The sequence below is a fragment of the Amyelois transitella genome, chromosome 3 (genome assembly GCF_032362555.1).
Source record: "Amyelois transitella isolate CPQ chromosome 3, ilAmyTran1.1, whole genome shotgun sequence".
Taxonomy (NCBI): Eukaryota; Metazoa; Arthropoda; class Insecta; order Lepidoptera; family Pyralidae; genus Amyelois; species Amyelois transitella.
The window spans coordinates 6,667,899-6,682,867 of NC_083506.1; the positions used below are offsets into that span (position 1 = coordinate 6,667,899).

General features: G+C 33.5%; 2 protein-coding genes across 4 annotated transcripts; one reads left to right on the forward strand and one right to left on the reverse strand.

Annotated features, from left to right (window-relative positions):
• Positions 1 to 182: 182 nt before the first annotated feature.
• On the reverse strand, positions 183 to 5,709 carry LOC106135492 (FUN14 domain-containing protein 1). Of its 2 annotated transcripts, XR_001228629.2 has the most exons (4): positions 5,412 to 5,709; positions 4,371 to 4,566; positions 2,730 to 3,032; positions 1,662 to 1,795 (listed from the first exon to the last, which is right to left on the reverse strand). XR_001228629.2 is itself a non-coding variant. In XM_013335807.2 (3 exons), the coding sequence occupies exons 1-3, from the start codon at positions 5,552 to 5,554 to the stop codon at positions 1,613 to 1,615; spliced, it is 522 nt and encodes a 173-aa protein (XP_013191261.2). In that variant the 5' UTR covers positions 5,555 to 5,708; the 3' UTR covers positions 183 to 1,612. The 2 variants fall into 2 exon arrangements, 1 of the variants encoding a protein (XP_013191261.2); XM_013335807.2 differs by lacking the exon at positions 2,730 to 3,032 and having other exon boundaries at positions 183 to 1,795; positions 5,412 to 5,708.
• Positions 5,710 to 7,413: 1,704 nt separating this feature from the next.
• Positions 7,414 to 14,334, forward strand: LOC106135490 (leucine--tRNA ligase, mitochondrial). 2 transcript variants are annotated; one of them, XM_060947578.1, is made up of 7 exons: positions 7,481 to 7,498; positions 7,723 to 7,898; positions 7,977 to 8,432; positions 8,746 to 10,090; positions 10,228 to 10,466; positions 11,052 to 11,291; positions 12,812 to 14,334. In XM_060947578.1, the coding sequence occupies exons 2-7, from the start codon at positions 7,800 to 7,802 to the stop codon at positions 13,058 to 13,060; spliced, it is 2,628 nt and encodes an 875-aa protein (XP_060803561.1). In that variant the 5' UTR covers positions 7,481 to 7,498; positions 7,723 to 7,799; the 3' UTR covers positions 13,061 to 14,334. The 2 variants fall into 2 exon arrangements, with proteins under 2 accessions (XP_060803565.1, XP_060803561.1); XM_060947582.1 differs by having other exon boundaries at positions 7,414 to 7,768.
• The last annotated feature ends 635 nt before the right edge of the window (positions 14,335 to 14,969 follow it).

Below are 14,969 nucleotides of genomic sequence, written 5' to 3' on the forward strand. Positions count from 1 at the left end.
CTTTTCCCATCCAGTTTTCCCCGTGATTGCAACCCAATACGTTGATCACATCAGATCATTCCACTATCCAGAACGCCCTCCACACCGCCTAGCGATTTTTTCACGATCGTTCGCAATTCACACCAACCTCTGCAAGTACTTATCGGTTTCTTTAATTGAAGTATATAAATCAAACAAAAATATCTAACAAATAAACCATACGAAGATAGTTATAATTTTATTTTTATAACAATACAATATGCTTAAGTAACAAGGATAATAAAACATATTCTACTTTACATTAATACTCTTAGAATTTAGCGTAAAATGATTCATTAATTAAGACACTGCAAACCGACTGCTAAATAAATACTTGCAGTAAAAAAACAAAACTTCTTAAGTTTATTCGAAATTGTCCTTTTTTACAGTTCTACCTATAGTCGTCGCCTCGATACATAATTTTTTAGGCGCATTGGGCTTATTCTCGCAGGTTTAAATGGCGCGCTCTGAGAGCACTACATTTCTTCGCAGGTAGGTATATCGGGGTAAATATTAAAGTTGTAAGTACTTGTACTTATGTGAAATGGTTAGAATGAAATTTTACCTTCTGTGTTAATTTCAAACATTCCAAACAAAATAAAAATGACTGAATGATGAGAATGGAACGCTAAAATCTGTTCTTCTTTTCGCATCCCTATTGCAATGAGGATAGTGCGTGTTATACTGTGCTGTTTCGCATTGCAATAGGCAATTAGGACGTTTTAATATAATGCAATATCAAATTGTGAGTATTAAATAAATACAATTCGGCTCACAGTTATTCTTTTCACCTGGTGGACAGTTCAAATACACTATTCAACTCCAAAGGCAGGGCCCTAGCGGCCCTTACTTCCAATTTTCTATAATCTATGCTTGCCCCCGCGTCATTATATATTATTTTCCATTGCTATATTTTTTAAATTAACTTTCGTGAAAATTTGAATGACTTTTAGCATCTGCGTATTGTTACAATAAAAACAATACGCAGATGCTAAATAATAGGATTATAATATAAGCAGAAAATATCTCGTCTTCCATACTAATTCGTTAGCCTAATTTATTGAACTCTGACTAAATGCGCAGGACATCAGTACTTTCTACTTCTAGTTTAGTAAGTTAAGCGATGTTTAAGTAACTAACATAGGTATACAAAACATGGTAATTAGTTTTAAAGTATGGAATAAAAATTAGGAATCATGTTAAAGTGAATGACATTAAATAATCCCATTTTAGTGCGCGCGACTTTCGGAACCAAAGCTCCGTTTACGAAACTAATCTTACAAATATTGACATTAATCTATCCTGTCTCTTGTAAGTTGTGGGCAGCTTATTCATTTACAGAACCTATAATAATATCAGAACGGTTAACCGCACGTCAAGTAAGTATCTAACACTTCATGGAGCTCTATGCGGTGATAATAAAGACAAATTTGGGTAACTTGGCATGCTGTTTCCTGTACGTACCTATTATCCGGTGACTTTCTAATGCTTACAAGAGTAATCATTAAAATCCATTCATTCACTTTAACTGGCTCCAGAGGAAACCTTTTTTCCCTATCTCCTAGGGTTGATCTCAAGGAAGATGTCTAATTGTCTATTTGCCGCAAACAAGACCAATAGCCATTCCCGCCATAAAAGACGCTAAAAAAACGTGAGTTTCAGTTGCTCGGTAGTGATCATCTCCAGTGAAGTTGTTATACCAACGTTTCGCTTTGACTTCTTTTTTCTTAAACAAATCCTCAGCTTTATCCAATTTACGATCCACAAATCTTTCAACCTATAACAAAAAGACAACAATCAATTCAAGAAAAATAAGATCGCAATCGGATATACCAACACTATTTTTTTTCAATATACAAACTCACTTTCTCATTTTTTTTAGTATGAAGATCACTTGTAATCTATAATAATATTATAAAGCTGAAAAGTTTGTTTATTTGTTTGAACGCGCTAAACGCAGGAACTACTGGTTCAAATTGAAAAATTCTTTTTGTGTTGAATAGACCATTTATCGAGGAAGGTTTTAGGCTATATCACACCACGCTGCAACTATTAGGAGCGAAGAAGAAATATTGGAAAATGCGAAAAAAACAGCCAAAATTATTCATTCCTAAAGGGCTTCAATGATGCCCAAAAAACTATTCCACGCAAAGTCGCGGGCACGGCTAGTAAATAATATAATTACCACATCAGAAACCTATAAGAAGAGCCAAAAATTGAAACACCTACGTTTTGCTCAGAGCCTTCGCTCCCCATTCCAAAATTCCATTTCTATTCCAGCAAATGCCACATGATTGATAAAAACTATCAGAATATAGAAAAAGCTGTCAGCCTTCCCTATGAATCATTGTAAACTTAGCTGACAAGAGAAACTCAGCTGAAATTTGTAAAATATACAATGTGTCCGTATGGGAGTGACGTTGGAATAATAAATGGCGAGATAAACGTGGTTTTTTTTTTCACTGATATATATATATACATATATTAAATGTATAAAAGAATAAACTGATGGACACATCAACGTACAGCCTAACCGTCTTATGAAATTTGCCATGTACCTAGGTTCCTTATGTATGTGGTGCACTAAAAGAGGATTTCCCGAAATTCCCGCGGGAACGGAAACAAACGCCATTTTTGAATTAACGAGCCGCGAGCGTACTCTAGAAGTATTATAAGACATTAAATAAGCAGTAAAACCACAGAATAATTACCTGGACATAGAAAAAGTAACTGATTGGACTGAAAATATCAAGATTTCAATCATGGTTAAATATGATATAAAAAAGCGAGATTTTGCATAAGAGGTTTTAATTTTTATGCCAATACAATATTTAGCCCAGTCAAATCTAGGTATTTTTATATAAAGAAAAACGGAAATACAGCTGTATTTATGGTGAATAATAGGTTTTTTTTATCGAAACAAAATATGATATTCATGAAGAAGCAATGCCAAAAAAGAATCCTCCAGCAAAACCTGCAGAATAATAGGAATTATCTTTGGCAAAGGATAATACCTGCAACAAAATAAAATATATCATTGCAAAAACCTTTACCTAAAATATTTTGGGTTGCAAACAAATACTTTGGCCAAATAAAATTATACTTGAGTATAAAAGATTACTATTGATGTTTAAAGTATTTTCACGTTTTTATCCCTCACATGATAGACAAACCCAAAAGTCTTGAAAAGACATTCATCTTATTGAGGTTCAGACAGTAAGTGGGTTGCTAGGTGTTTGCTCAAAAAAAGAAACCCAAGTTGTAAGCCATTCCCTTGATGACATACATACATGGAAACACCTCTTTATTCCTTACAGAGCAAACAGTGACTTGATGACTGATTGACTTTTACAATCAGTGTGGGAACAAAAGCAGCCCGCCCACACTATTTTTTATTATATAAGATTATACCTAAATTCTGGAATCTACCCTTGAGAACTCAGAAAGCTAACAATTAAGAGTTATATTTTGATCCCCATACTTATGTTGTGCAATAAACCTATAGATTCAGAATTGAGAAATCGATTAAAGATGTTAAATAAGTTCTGGCACCATAAATATGCCATGTAATTCTGACAGAACCACATGGCCAACTTTTAAATAGAGAGACCCTTAAACCATAAATATTATGTATGTAGGTATTTAATTTATTCAGTATATAAGCTTTTATTACTATTATATGTAAATGGGAAAGTGAATTTGTACTAGTTAATTTTCTAAGTTTAATTTCATAGGGTATATTATATTTTCATACTGCAGCAGCAGGCACGAGCGACTGTTTTTTTTAAAGTGCGAAGAACTATCGCTGTTTCGCTCGGCGGCGTCGTCTTGCGATACTAATTTTAAACTTTCGCATTGCATTCTACAGGATTAGAAAAAGTACTACACACACTACACAGAAAGGTAGTGTAGCCAGTGGGATTTATGAAAAAGGGCTTTAATATATAAAAGGAACATGAGACTTAAATAGTTCCTTTTGGGGCTTTGCCCGAGTGGCGCAGCTAAGAACAACATTTGAATGCGGGCCCGCGTTATAGTTTAGTGTAATAGAATTCAAAGTAACACAGATGTAACAAGAATATTGATGGCTTCTGTGGGGCAGGCGGTAGTGTGCTTGCCTGTGTCATTTAAGGTCCTAAGTTTGAAACCTGGCTAGGGCATGGTGAAAATCTAGCTTTTAATTGACTGATTGAAGTTTTTGACTTTGGGGTTTTTAGTTGGACCCACGCTGACTTGTCAAATAAAATAGCATGCACATGCATATTTTGTTTCTTACACACTTGTGACATTAAATAAAATCACTTCCATGGATTTTGGGAAGTTACATAATATTATGTATAGTATACACTTACTTTTTCAATCCAAGCAGGAGATTTTCCTGTAGTTTCCTTCTCAATTTTGTCAGTAATTTTGTCAACTTTCTTATTAATCTTATCCCAGTTGATATCAATGTAACCTTTTTGGCTAGCTATGTGCAGAAGTATCACTCCACCGCCAATGCCAACAGCAGCCACTTTTCCAATTTTCATTGTCAAAAAGCCTGTTATCCTAAAAAAAATATAATTCTTATAGTTTGCAAATTACAGCAAGATTTCGGTGTTAAATAAACTTTATATAAATATTTTATAATAATGATATTTAAAAAAAGCTAGAAAATTTCTCAAATTAAATGACACAAGGCAAAAGAATGTCATGAAAGTATTTAACAAAAACCATTGAATTATATAAATTGTTGCAGCTGATATGATGATACCTACTAAAGCATTATCACACTAATGGCTATGGCCCTCTGCTCCGCTCCCATGAAAAGAATATGTCCCTATGTCATGATGTACTAGTTCAGTGATATTGAAGTTTAAGACGGACAAACAAACACTTTCTTATTATGCCATTTGTTCTTAGCTATAGGCAAATAAACATTCCATTTAATTTATTACCTTGCAGGAATAATTGAAAAGTACTCGGTAGGTACATAAAAACGCTACAACAATGATTAGTGCCTATTTAAACAAGATTGCCCAGCCCTGTAACTTAGCACGCGCGACGCCGTTTTTATCATGATGTATCGCTATTTCACTTTTAAATTAAATGTGGTTGTGCATGCCATTCTACTGGGAAAGACAAATTATCATACAATTTTTTAAAAGAAACTAAGGACGCAATTCCTTGAGATAATTATTTGAAATTGTTTGTTCAGAGCCTGAAATATACATTTATATTTAAGATACCATCATATTTAAATATAAAACTGCATGAGTCACAAAAGAGATCATTTATTTGTTTGAACACTAATTCTCAAGGTTATACTATACTTATTTGAATGATTCACATGCAACTGTTCTTAACAAAATTTAAAAAGGGTAGAACCGTACGATCTAACAACACATACATACCATCCCGAGGCAGTACCCAATATTAGTTGCTTAGTAGCTGAAGTTTTTCCTATATCAGAAATAGCTTTTTCAATAAAATTTTTGGCATCATCTACAATCTTCTTGGCGTCTTCCGAAGAATCTTCGGTTTTAGGTTTCGCCATTTTCAAATAAGTATGTACCTAATAGGTAGACAAATTCAACCCAGAAACTTATAGGAATTTTTTGTTTAATAAATAGCACTCTACGTAATTTCGTAACTTCGTAATTTTCCCGACCATCCGCCGACCACAAAAAAAGTCAATACAATAGTCAAACTGACAATACACGAGTCACGACCTGACATTGATAGCCAATCACATCCATGGACATCTTAGATCTAGGAAATTATTACACATAAAATACTTCAAATTCTTGGAATTTTAATAGTTAAATTACCTTTTTGAATTTTATAAGATAATATTACTCTTATGTAATTAAACTATACTAAAAACTACCAATTTAAAATAAAGTCAAATACCTTAAAAGAAGAAGAAAAAGGAAGAGTTACAAGAGATGGTAAACTGGTATGCATGAAGCTTTAAAAGAGAAAGGAATGAAAGCGAACGTAAGTAAAACTAAAACACTGGTTTTAATGGAGAAAGAAACAGCATGTAATATTTTGATTGGAGGAGAAAAAGTTGAGCAAGTGAAAGAGTTTGTATATCTAGGATCAAAGTTTACATCAGATGGCAAGTGTGATAGTGATATTGAAAGGAGTGTGAACGCGGGAAACATGGTGAATGGAGCTTCGGATGCCTTTATGAGCAGTCAGAAGTTGTCCAAAGAGGCTCGATTAGCTGTGCAGATGGGCGTGTTGGGTCCAACAGTAATATATTGGAGTGAAAGTTGGGAGTGCCAAAAGAAGCACGAAAGCAGAATAAACGCGGTGGAAATGAGAGCACTAAGAAGTATGATAGGTGTAAAACTGAGTGACAGGATAAGGAATAGCGTGATAAGGGAATATTGTGACATTACAATTCACATGAAAGAGGATATAGTGACAGGAATAAAAAAGGGAATGCTTAGATGGTTTGATCATGTCGAGAGGATGAATGAAAGCAGGTTGACTAAGCAAATATACAAAGGGATTGTGAATGGGACTATTGGAGTGGGAAGGCCTAGGCAAACGTACCTGGATCCTTTTGCAAATCGCAGACGTTTGCAAAAGCTCAGGTCAAGAGTTCCCGAAACCGCTTGCATGAAGAGAAATATGAATATGAATGAAGCGAAAGAAGTAGGTATGCAGAGGTCGTGGCAAGTGGCAAGATGTGATCTCTGCCTACCCCTCCTAGAAAAAGTCATGATTTAGGTATATTGTATTTATGAGAAACCTGTCTGAAATCTAACTTATTTCAAAACATACATAGATATATCACGTCTATATCCCTTGCGGGGTAGGCAGAACCAACACTCTTGAAAAGACTGATAGGCCACGTTCACCTGTTTTGCTTTATGATAGAATTAAAATTCAAGCAGTGACAGGTTGCTAGCCCATTGCCTAAAAGAAGTATCCCAAGTTTATAAGCCTATCCCTTAGTCGCCTTTTAAGATATCCATAGAAAAGAGAGTGGTCCTATTATTTTTTCTTTTGTTGGCGGAAACCACGGCACCATTTCAAAACAAATATAGGTACCTATGGCACTTTCTGATAATGTAGATATACCTACTGATGAAAGTATTTTTTAAATAAGGTCAGTAGTTTTTGAGTTTATTCGAGAGATAGAGTGGTCCTTTTTTTTGGTACCGGGAAACCGGGTACCGTGAAATCTTTTCTGTTAATAATTTAAGTAGTGTGGATTTAATATAAATATCAATTAACAATAGATTTTTTTTTATTATTAATCGAGCTGTTGCTCGCAGCTTCGCTTCCATACATTGTTGTTTATAGCAAATCTTACGGGAAATATTCAAGTCAATGCCAAAAGGATTGATAACTGTCAAAAAAGTCGAAGAAATATTATTATATATAATAGCGATTCATTCATTCAAGCTCTGAGATTCAAGTAAGAAAGTAATGTTATCGAACCTATTATATTTATAACATTTTTTGTTTCAATATGTAATAGGTATTGATTTAAGTACATATTTGAACATTTATTAATCAATCATTGTTCTACGGTTACTGAAAATAACACGCTTTAAATTTAATCTGTGGTTCTGAGGGAAAATCTAACAAACTTGGTATTCTATAGACTTATTCAATAGACGACGTGCAGGCAACCTGTCGTCACTATTTGAATCTCAATTCCATCATTTACATTGATTATAAATTATACCTTATGTATTATAGGAGATACGCTGCTTCTAAATAAATTATCATTAAAAAATACAACAAAGTAAGTTTATTTTAATTAGTACATAATAATCATGGCGATTCTTGCAAAAGTTAAATTAAATAACTATATCAATAAAGTATTTTTAATTTCAACTATATTGCGAAGATCTAAAACAAGTTTGGGTTTATGGGTGAGTGTTATTATCTTTTTGCTATATAGACTAGTTTTTATAATGTTATGTCTTTATAATCCTTGTTTTATATTTCAGCAACAAGACATAAACACTGATATCAAATTAAAAGTGGAAAGGCACTGGTCAAAAGAGGTGAAACATTACCTTGATAAACATGACTCAAATCGGGAATATCATTATGTTCTACCAATGTTTCCATATCCTTCTGGCAACCTTCATATGGGACATGTGAGAGTTTATACAATATCAGATACAATAGCTCGATTTCTTGCTCTCACTGGAAAAAATGTCATCCATCCAATTGGCTGGGATGCATTTGGTCTTCCTGCTGAGAATGCAGCCATAGAACGCAACATTTTACCCCATAATTGGACTAAGACAAATATTGACTCCATGAAGAATCAACTGTTAAAGCTGGGTTTTGATTTTGACTGGTCTAGGGAAATATCAACCTGTGATCCTCAATACTATCGGTGGACTCAATACATATTCTTAAAGTTATTTGAAAATGGATTGGCATACCAGAGCAAAGTAAGTAATATTTTTATGGATTTTTGTTTAATTGTTAGATTGGCTTATTTACTATTGATTTTTTCTACATGTTTCTGTACCTGCATACAGTCATTAGGAAATGTTTAATTATTCATATACTGTCAATATACATTTAAACATTTGCTAAAAGAAAAAACAAATATGTTAAAATTATGTGTCATCTAATAGAACATGGGTTTAGGTATCACCCAAAAATATGAAACCTACTTTGTTATATCCCTTTATTAAATATTTTGACATCATTGATGTGTTTAAAATCTTTCTTAAAATATTATTACATCATTGGTTTCAGGGAAAAGTAAATTGGGATCCTGTTGATAAAACTGTACTAGCAGATGAACAAGTGGATGAGTCAGGTTGCTCTTGGCGATCAGGGGCGAAGGTTGAATCAAAAATTCTTACTCAGTGGTATATTAAAACCACAAAATATGCTAAACAGCTGTATGATGGTTTAAACAGTAAATATTTAGAGAGTTGGAATGATATTATCAACTTGCAACAACATTGGATTGGTGAATGTGATGGTGTAGTGGTAACTTTTAAATTAATGGTACAAGATAAATTAAGAAGTGTTGATGTTTGGACAAAACAACCACATAAGTTCATCCACGCACAATTTTTACTTATAAGTAGGAGTAATATATTGATTGAAGGTGCAGATAAAACTAATAGTTCAAGTCTAAAGTGTTACAACCCTATAACAAGTTCAGAACTACCAATTTATATCACAGATGATGTTAACTATCCAGTGGGAAAAAGTGTTTATATAGCATCTCCAGCAACAGATGAATATGATATGAAGTTGGCAAAAACTTTAAATATATCAATAACAGGAAACAAAAACCATATTGATATTGAAAGTGACAATGAAAGGGCTGTAAGTATTGCACAAAGTAAAAATGTTGGAGGTCATTTTGTGAATTCTAATCTGAAAGATTGGCTAATATCCAGACAGAGATATTGGGGAACTCCTATACCAATAGTGCATTGTCCATCATGTGGAACGGTTCCAGTGCCATATGACGACTTGCCTGTAACCTTGCCTACAATCACTGGAAATGAAATTCAAACTCTTGAAAAAATTGATGATTGGGTTAACTGTAGGTGTCCAAAATGTCAAAAACATGCTAAAAGGGAGACGGACACCATGGATACATTTGTAGATTCTTCTTGGTATTACTATCGTTTTTTGGATCCCAATAATAAATCATTTCCCTTTGAAAAAACCAAATTATTGAATAAGGCACCTGTTGATATATACATCGGGGGTAAAGAACATGCTGTTTTGCATTTGTACTATGCCCGCTTTATGAGTTACTTCTTACATTCACTTGGATGGACACCAACATGTGAGCCTTTCAAAAAGCTTTTGGTACAAGGTATGGTGATGGGTCAATCATATAAGTTGAAATCAACAGGCAAATATTTACCTCCTGAAAAGGTCGAAAAAGTAGGTAAGGAATTTCAAGAGAAGGAAACAGGAGAGCTTGTTGTTACACAATGGGAAAAGATGAGCAAATCAAAATATAATGGTGAAAACCCTGAACATTTACTTTCTACATATGGATGTGATGCAACAAGACTGCTTATATTGGCAGATGTTCCACCAGCCACAAGTCGACGTTGGTCTGATGCCAGTAAGCCATAAATTATATCTTAACTTATTGTTTAGATTCTTGTTAAACTATCTCTACTTGAATCACAGTTAAAATGATGGTGCCTAAGTATACAAATACTGTAATGTACATAATACTGTAATCACAATTATTTTCAGCTGTACCTGGGATACTGAACTGGCAACACCGTTTGTGGCTGACCATCCGGGACTTTTTAAAATATAGAAATGAAACGCTTGTTAGTAGCACATTGACTACTGAAGAATTTGCTAAATTCGAGTTAAATTTACGAGAATCAAGAAATTATTTCATTGCAACTACAACTTATCACTTTAAACACACACAGAAACTGAGCGTAGGAATCTCGAGATTGCAGGGCTTAACAAATACATTGAGGGTAAGACTATTTTTTCTTGCTATTTTGATTTTATCTGTAAAAAGTAAGAAAATAGTGTTATTGACATGCAAGATGTTAAAAATAATATACATGTAATGGTCTAAGATGACTAGCTATATTATTATAAAACCCTTTAAAAATCCATAAGAAGATTTAAAAAGGTTAAGGATTTTATTGTACACATAAAATTAACTAAAAGAAGATTGGTGTTTGGATGGTTGTTCTTATAAGCTTATCATTATGCTCTTTATTACCATATTGCTCTTTATTATTTTTCAATGGTTAGGTATTTTGTAGCAAATTTGACAAATACTAATATATAAAATAAAAATAAATTAATCTAAATTAAATTAAAATTAAATCTATTTATCTTTATTGAATTTTTAAAATGACGTGAAAATGTGCCTGTGAAGATATATTTTCTAAAAAAATTCCTTTCCATCATGTCTCCTGTCTCGGGTCTGATGGAAGAGATTTCTTTAGAAATAAGTAGAACCTATGTACTTTTGTTTCTTGTGTTTATTATTCTCAATGTTATCTGTGTACATAAATTTGTATAAATAAAAATATTGGTTTTGATTTCAGAATAAAGTGCCACCTGAAGTCATAAGTAAAAGTAAAGAATTTGAAATTGCATTGGCTTATTTAATTATAATGCTGTCGCCGGTTATGCCACATTTTTGTTCGGAATTGTGGGCTGGATTCATGGAAGCCCCCAACAGGGTGTGCCACTCGACAGATGGCAAAATTTATTGGGATAAAAGCATTTTAGAGCAGAAATGGCCTGAAGTTGACGACGATTACAAGTTGTCGTTGTTGTGCAAAGTAGGTTTAAGACATTATATTTATATAACTATGAACCTGTCGCAGTAGCGATAGTTCAGACTCTGTTACTTTGTTATTGGCTGATAGCGTCGCGTGATTAGATGTTGTTACTTGTAGCGTAGAGATGTGAGAAAACCTAAGAATTGTACTACTACTCTGAAGAACTATCCTATGGAAGTGTCCTATGCATGTACTTTACCTGCATACCTAAATAAACAAACCGGGTTACCAACATGGCGGACTAGAGATGTTTACTTGTTTTTTTAGTCGATAATATTTTAATCGGTGGATAAGTGAGTTAAGATTGTTCATTTCCGATCACAGTTATAACTTTAAAGTTTTATACGTCTGTGATTTGGTTCTACATCGGGAATCCTAACTATCTTGGCCATAATCTAAGGTCCAACAATATTTTATCTATCACCTATGTCATTCTGATAAAAGGTGTTTGGAAATCAAATATACTTAGTACTCTATGATTCAGATTATAGCTAAACCGTTGGACCATTTGTGATGAAATTTGGTGTGGATGTAGTTAAATACCCGAGTTCAAATTAAGGTTTCTTTTTTTGTAAATAAATCAGTCCCCCAAAGGGCTGCAATAAGTGACGTACCGTGCCCGAGAACATTGCCAGGGCATTCAATACTGCTGGAATCGTTACCAAAATAGGATTTTACTGGGAATATTGATTAATTATTTTACTAATTTAGGTCAAATAATTGTATTCAAATATGTTTATGTGCGCCTTGATGCTGAAATTATTCATTATATATAATAATTCCGAAAATAATTATGATGTGCACAAAATGTTTGCACACAAAACGGATGACCCCGACATTCACGTTTATAGGGGTTAACAGATAAATGATATCAATAACTAAGAGATAATTATGTTCTTTTGAATCCTCGAGATGTCGTTTTGACTAAATTATATAATAAATATAAACTTTATGATAAGCGAGTGCCAAATGATTGTTGTCAAGTCGATTGCTCTCTTGTGGCCCTTGAAGAGGCCTGTAGCGGGAACGCTGATTCGGGCTCGACCGCCACCAAAGGCAAGATCTTCCGCCAGGCTAGGCCTGGAGAACCGCGGCACACATGGAAGTGTTTTATTCCTGGCCGGATATTTTCTATGCCAATCATTTATAGCCATTCCTTTCGCCGAGTTTCATTCCTTGGTAAACTAAAACGAAAAAAAATACTTTTAATATACGAGTAACTTAGACCCTTCTTATCGATAAAATTCTATGTTCGATGATGTTCGACACCAGCACCCGTGTTTATGTTTTCGATGTGAATGAAATATTGAGAATATTGCAAGTTTCTAAAGCTCATAACTAAGAAGATTAAAATAAACACATTTAATTAAATACACTTTATGATAGACAATAATTTAACGAAATATTAACCACTTTCCGGTGAAAGGTTAGAATTCGGCCAATTCTTGTTTTGGCATACTAATTAATTTTTTTTTTATATAAAGACAAATAAAATTAAATATAAAAATCTCCTCTCACAGGTTGATGGCGCTGACAGGTGTGATTTAAAAATAGAAGCAAGTCATCTGAAAAATTTGAGTCAAGAAGATGCATTGCATCTAGCAATAAATGAAGAACCTGTAGCCAAAAGATTAAAGTCCGGAATACTTAGAGTGCAATATGAGTTATATCCAGGTTGTCGAGCTATCTTAAGCATCTTTACTAATAAGAATGTAAAAAAAACAAAGCCAGACAATAAAGCAGAAGAGCGATTACAAGTAGTGAATTGAAGTGAAGACGAAGACATTTGCGATCGCGAAAATCAGTCTAGTGGTTTTGAGTTTAATCATTTCAGAAAAATAGATATTTAACTGAATATAGAATATGCGTATGTACCTACGTACGAAAGTGTACGAGTTTAAATTATTATGTATGTAACTGCCGTGTGGTTCCCGGCACCAATAGAAAAAGAAAAGGACCACTCTAACTCTCTCCCATGGATGTCGTAAAAGGCGACTAAGGGGTAGGCATATAAACTTGGGATTCTTTTAGGCGATGGGCTAGCAACCTATCACTATTTGAATCTCAATAGGCTATTTGACAATGTTCTAAAAACTATCTTAGGGTAGGTATTTATTTGTTTATAAGGAGCCCTAAAAAAACACTTTTCTGTCTTTATTTTAGCTATTTTATAAAAAATCGAAAAAGAAAATGCAATATTCAAATATGCCGCCAAAACGCGACTTTTAGCAATATGGCGGCCATGGAAGGCAGTGACGTAAATTTCGCATAAATATCATACAGAGCTTGTTGGTGTTTCGAATAGTTTTGATTTTATCTTGTTTTAATTAACTTGTGCCACGTCATATGTGTGAAAATTATTAAAATGAGTTTCTATAAATGTTGTGCAGTACCTGATGTGAGTATTTACGATGATAAGTTCTTATTATTCGGCAGCTTAAAAATCTGGATTGTCTTTGAAGAAGACGCCAACCATTTGCATCCACTTTTGGTAGGTTTCGACTGTCAGCTTTCTCGAAATTGGTTTCCATTATTAAATACCTATGTTATCTGAGCAATCCTGAGCGATAAAACACTTATAAAATCTTGAAAAATAATAGCGAACACCAAGGAACGGTACGATCCACAGTCTGTTTATGGATAATTTACGTCATAATAGAAATAGCCAATCACGGTCATTTTTAGTCACGTGACATCTACATAAAAAACTAATTTTCGGAGACGGATTTTGTTAATATAATGCAATATTTTTATCTCGCGTTATTACAAATCGCTCCAAAAAAATAATATTAAGACTGATGACATAAAAGAAATGTACCTATATTTTTATTACAGTCAAATAGCCTATTCTAACTTAAAGCCAAATAGCTGAACGTAGCTTATCAGTCTTTACAAGACTGTTGGCTCTGTCTACCCCGCAAGGGATATAGACGTGATTATCTATACATATAATAAAACAGTAAAAATATTTTGTCTGTACATTAAGTATTTTTGACTGAAATGTATAGAGGGATACTTAGAATAAATAATATAAAAAAATTTTTTTTTTGTCTTTCTGTCTGTTTGCATTATCACGCTTATCTCCGAAAATACTGAACTGATTTACTTAAAACTTTCACTAATTGCTTTGTTTTAACTCAGAAAAGCATTTAAAGTTTGTTTCATAAAAAGGTTCACTAAAAAAAATTAGTTTGCCTGCAAATAGCAGGCAAACTCATGCCTGCCAGTATGCGGGCAACAGCCAGTATGTATGTATCTATGTATCTAACTCCATTTTCACACTCCAATCCATTTCCATACCTCTCCTCAATCGATAGGAACTGCTTGCCTTTTCGCTGAAAGAGTGATAATTATTTCAAATGGTGTCAAATGTCATGAAAAGCAAGTAATTTGGTAAGTAAGTAGGTAAGCAAGTAAGTTGGAAAAGTAAGTTGGTGGTGCGATAAAGTGCGAATAACGAATGCGATAAATTTTAACGCTATAAATGTTTTAGTACCTGGGTGACCGGTGGATGTCCATAATGAAAATTCATAAAAAGTAAGTAGTGAAAACAAAACAAAAAACTTAAAAAAATGCAATTAAAAACACAAAAATAATACTATCATTTGTCGAGAATCGAACATAGGTCCAACGATGTGAAAAAAGATCGTGCGCCGAACTTGGGCATTGAAGCTTTAT

Coding starts and splice junctions, on each gene's coding strand:
- LOC106135492 (XM_013335807.2), bottom strand. CDS start 5,554: ATGGCGAAACCTAAAACCGAAGATTCTTCGGAAGACGCCAAGAAGATT. Junction 4,567..5,411: donor TTGGGTACTGCCTCGGGATG/GTATGTATGTGT, acceptor TATTTTTTTTAG/GATAACAGGCTTTTTGACAA. Junction 1,796..4,370: donor CTCCTGCTTGGATTGAAAAA/GTAAGTGTATAC, acceptor TTTTTGTTATAG/GTTGAAAGATTTGTGGATCG.
- LOC106135490 (XM_060947578.1), top strand. CDS start 7,800: ATGGCGATTCTTGCAAAAGTTAAATTAAATAACTATATCAATAAAGTA. Junction 8,433..8,745: donor GATTGGCATACCAGAGCAAA/GTAAGTAATATT, acceptor CATTGGTTTCAG/GGAAAAGTAAATTGGGATCC. Junction 10,091..10,227: donor TCGACGTTGGTCTGATGCCA/GTAAGCCATAAA, acceptor AATTATTTTCAG/CTGTACCTGGGATACTGAAC.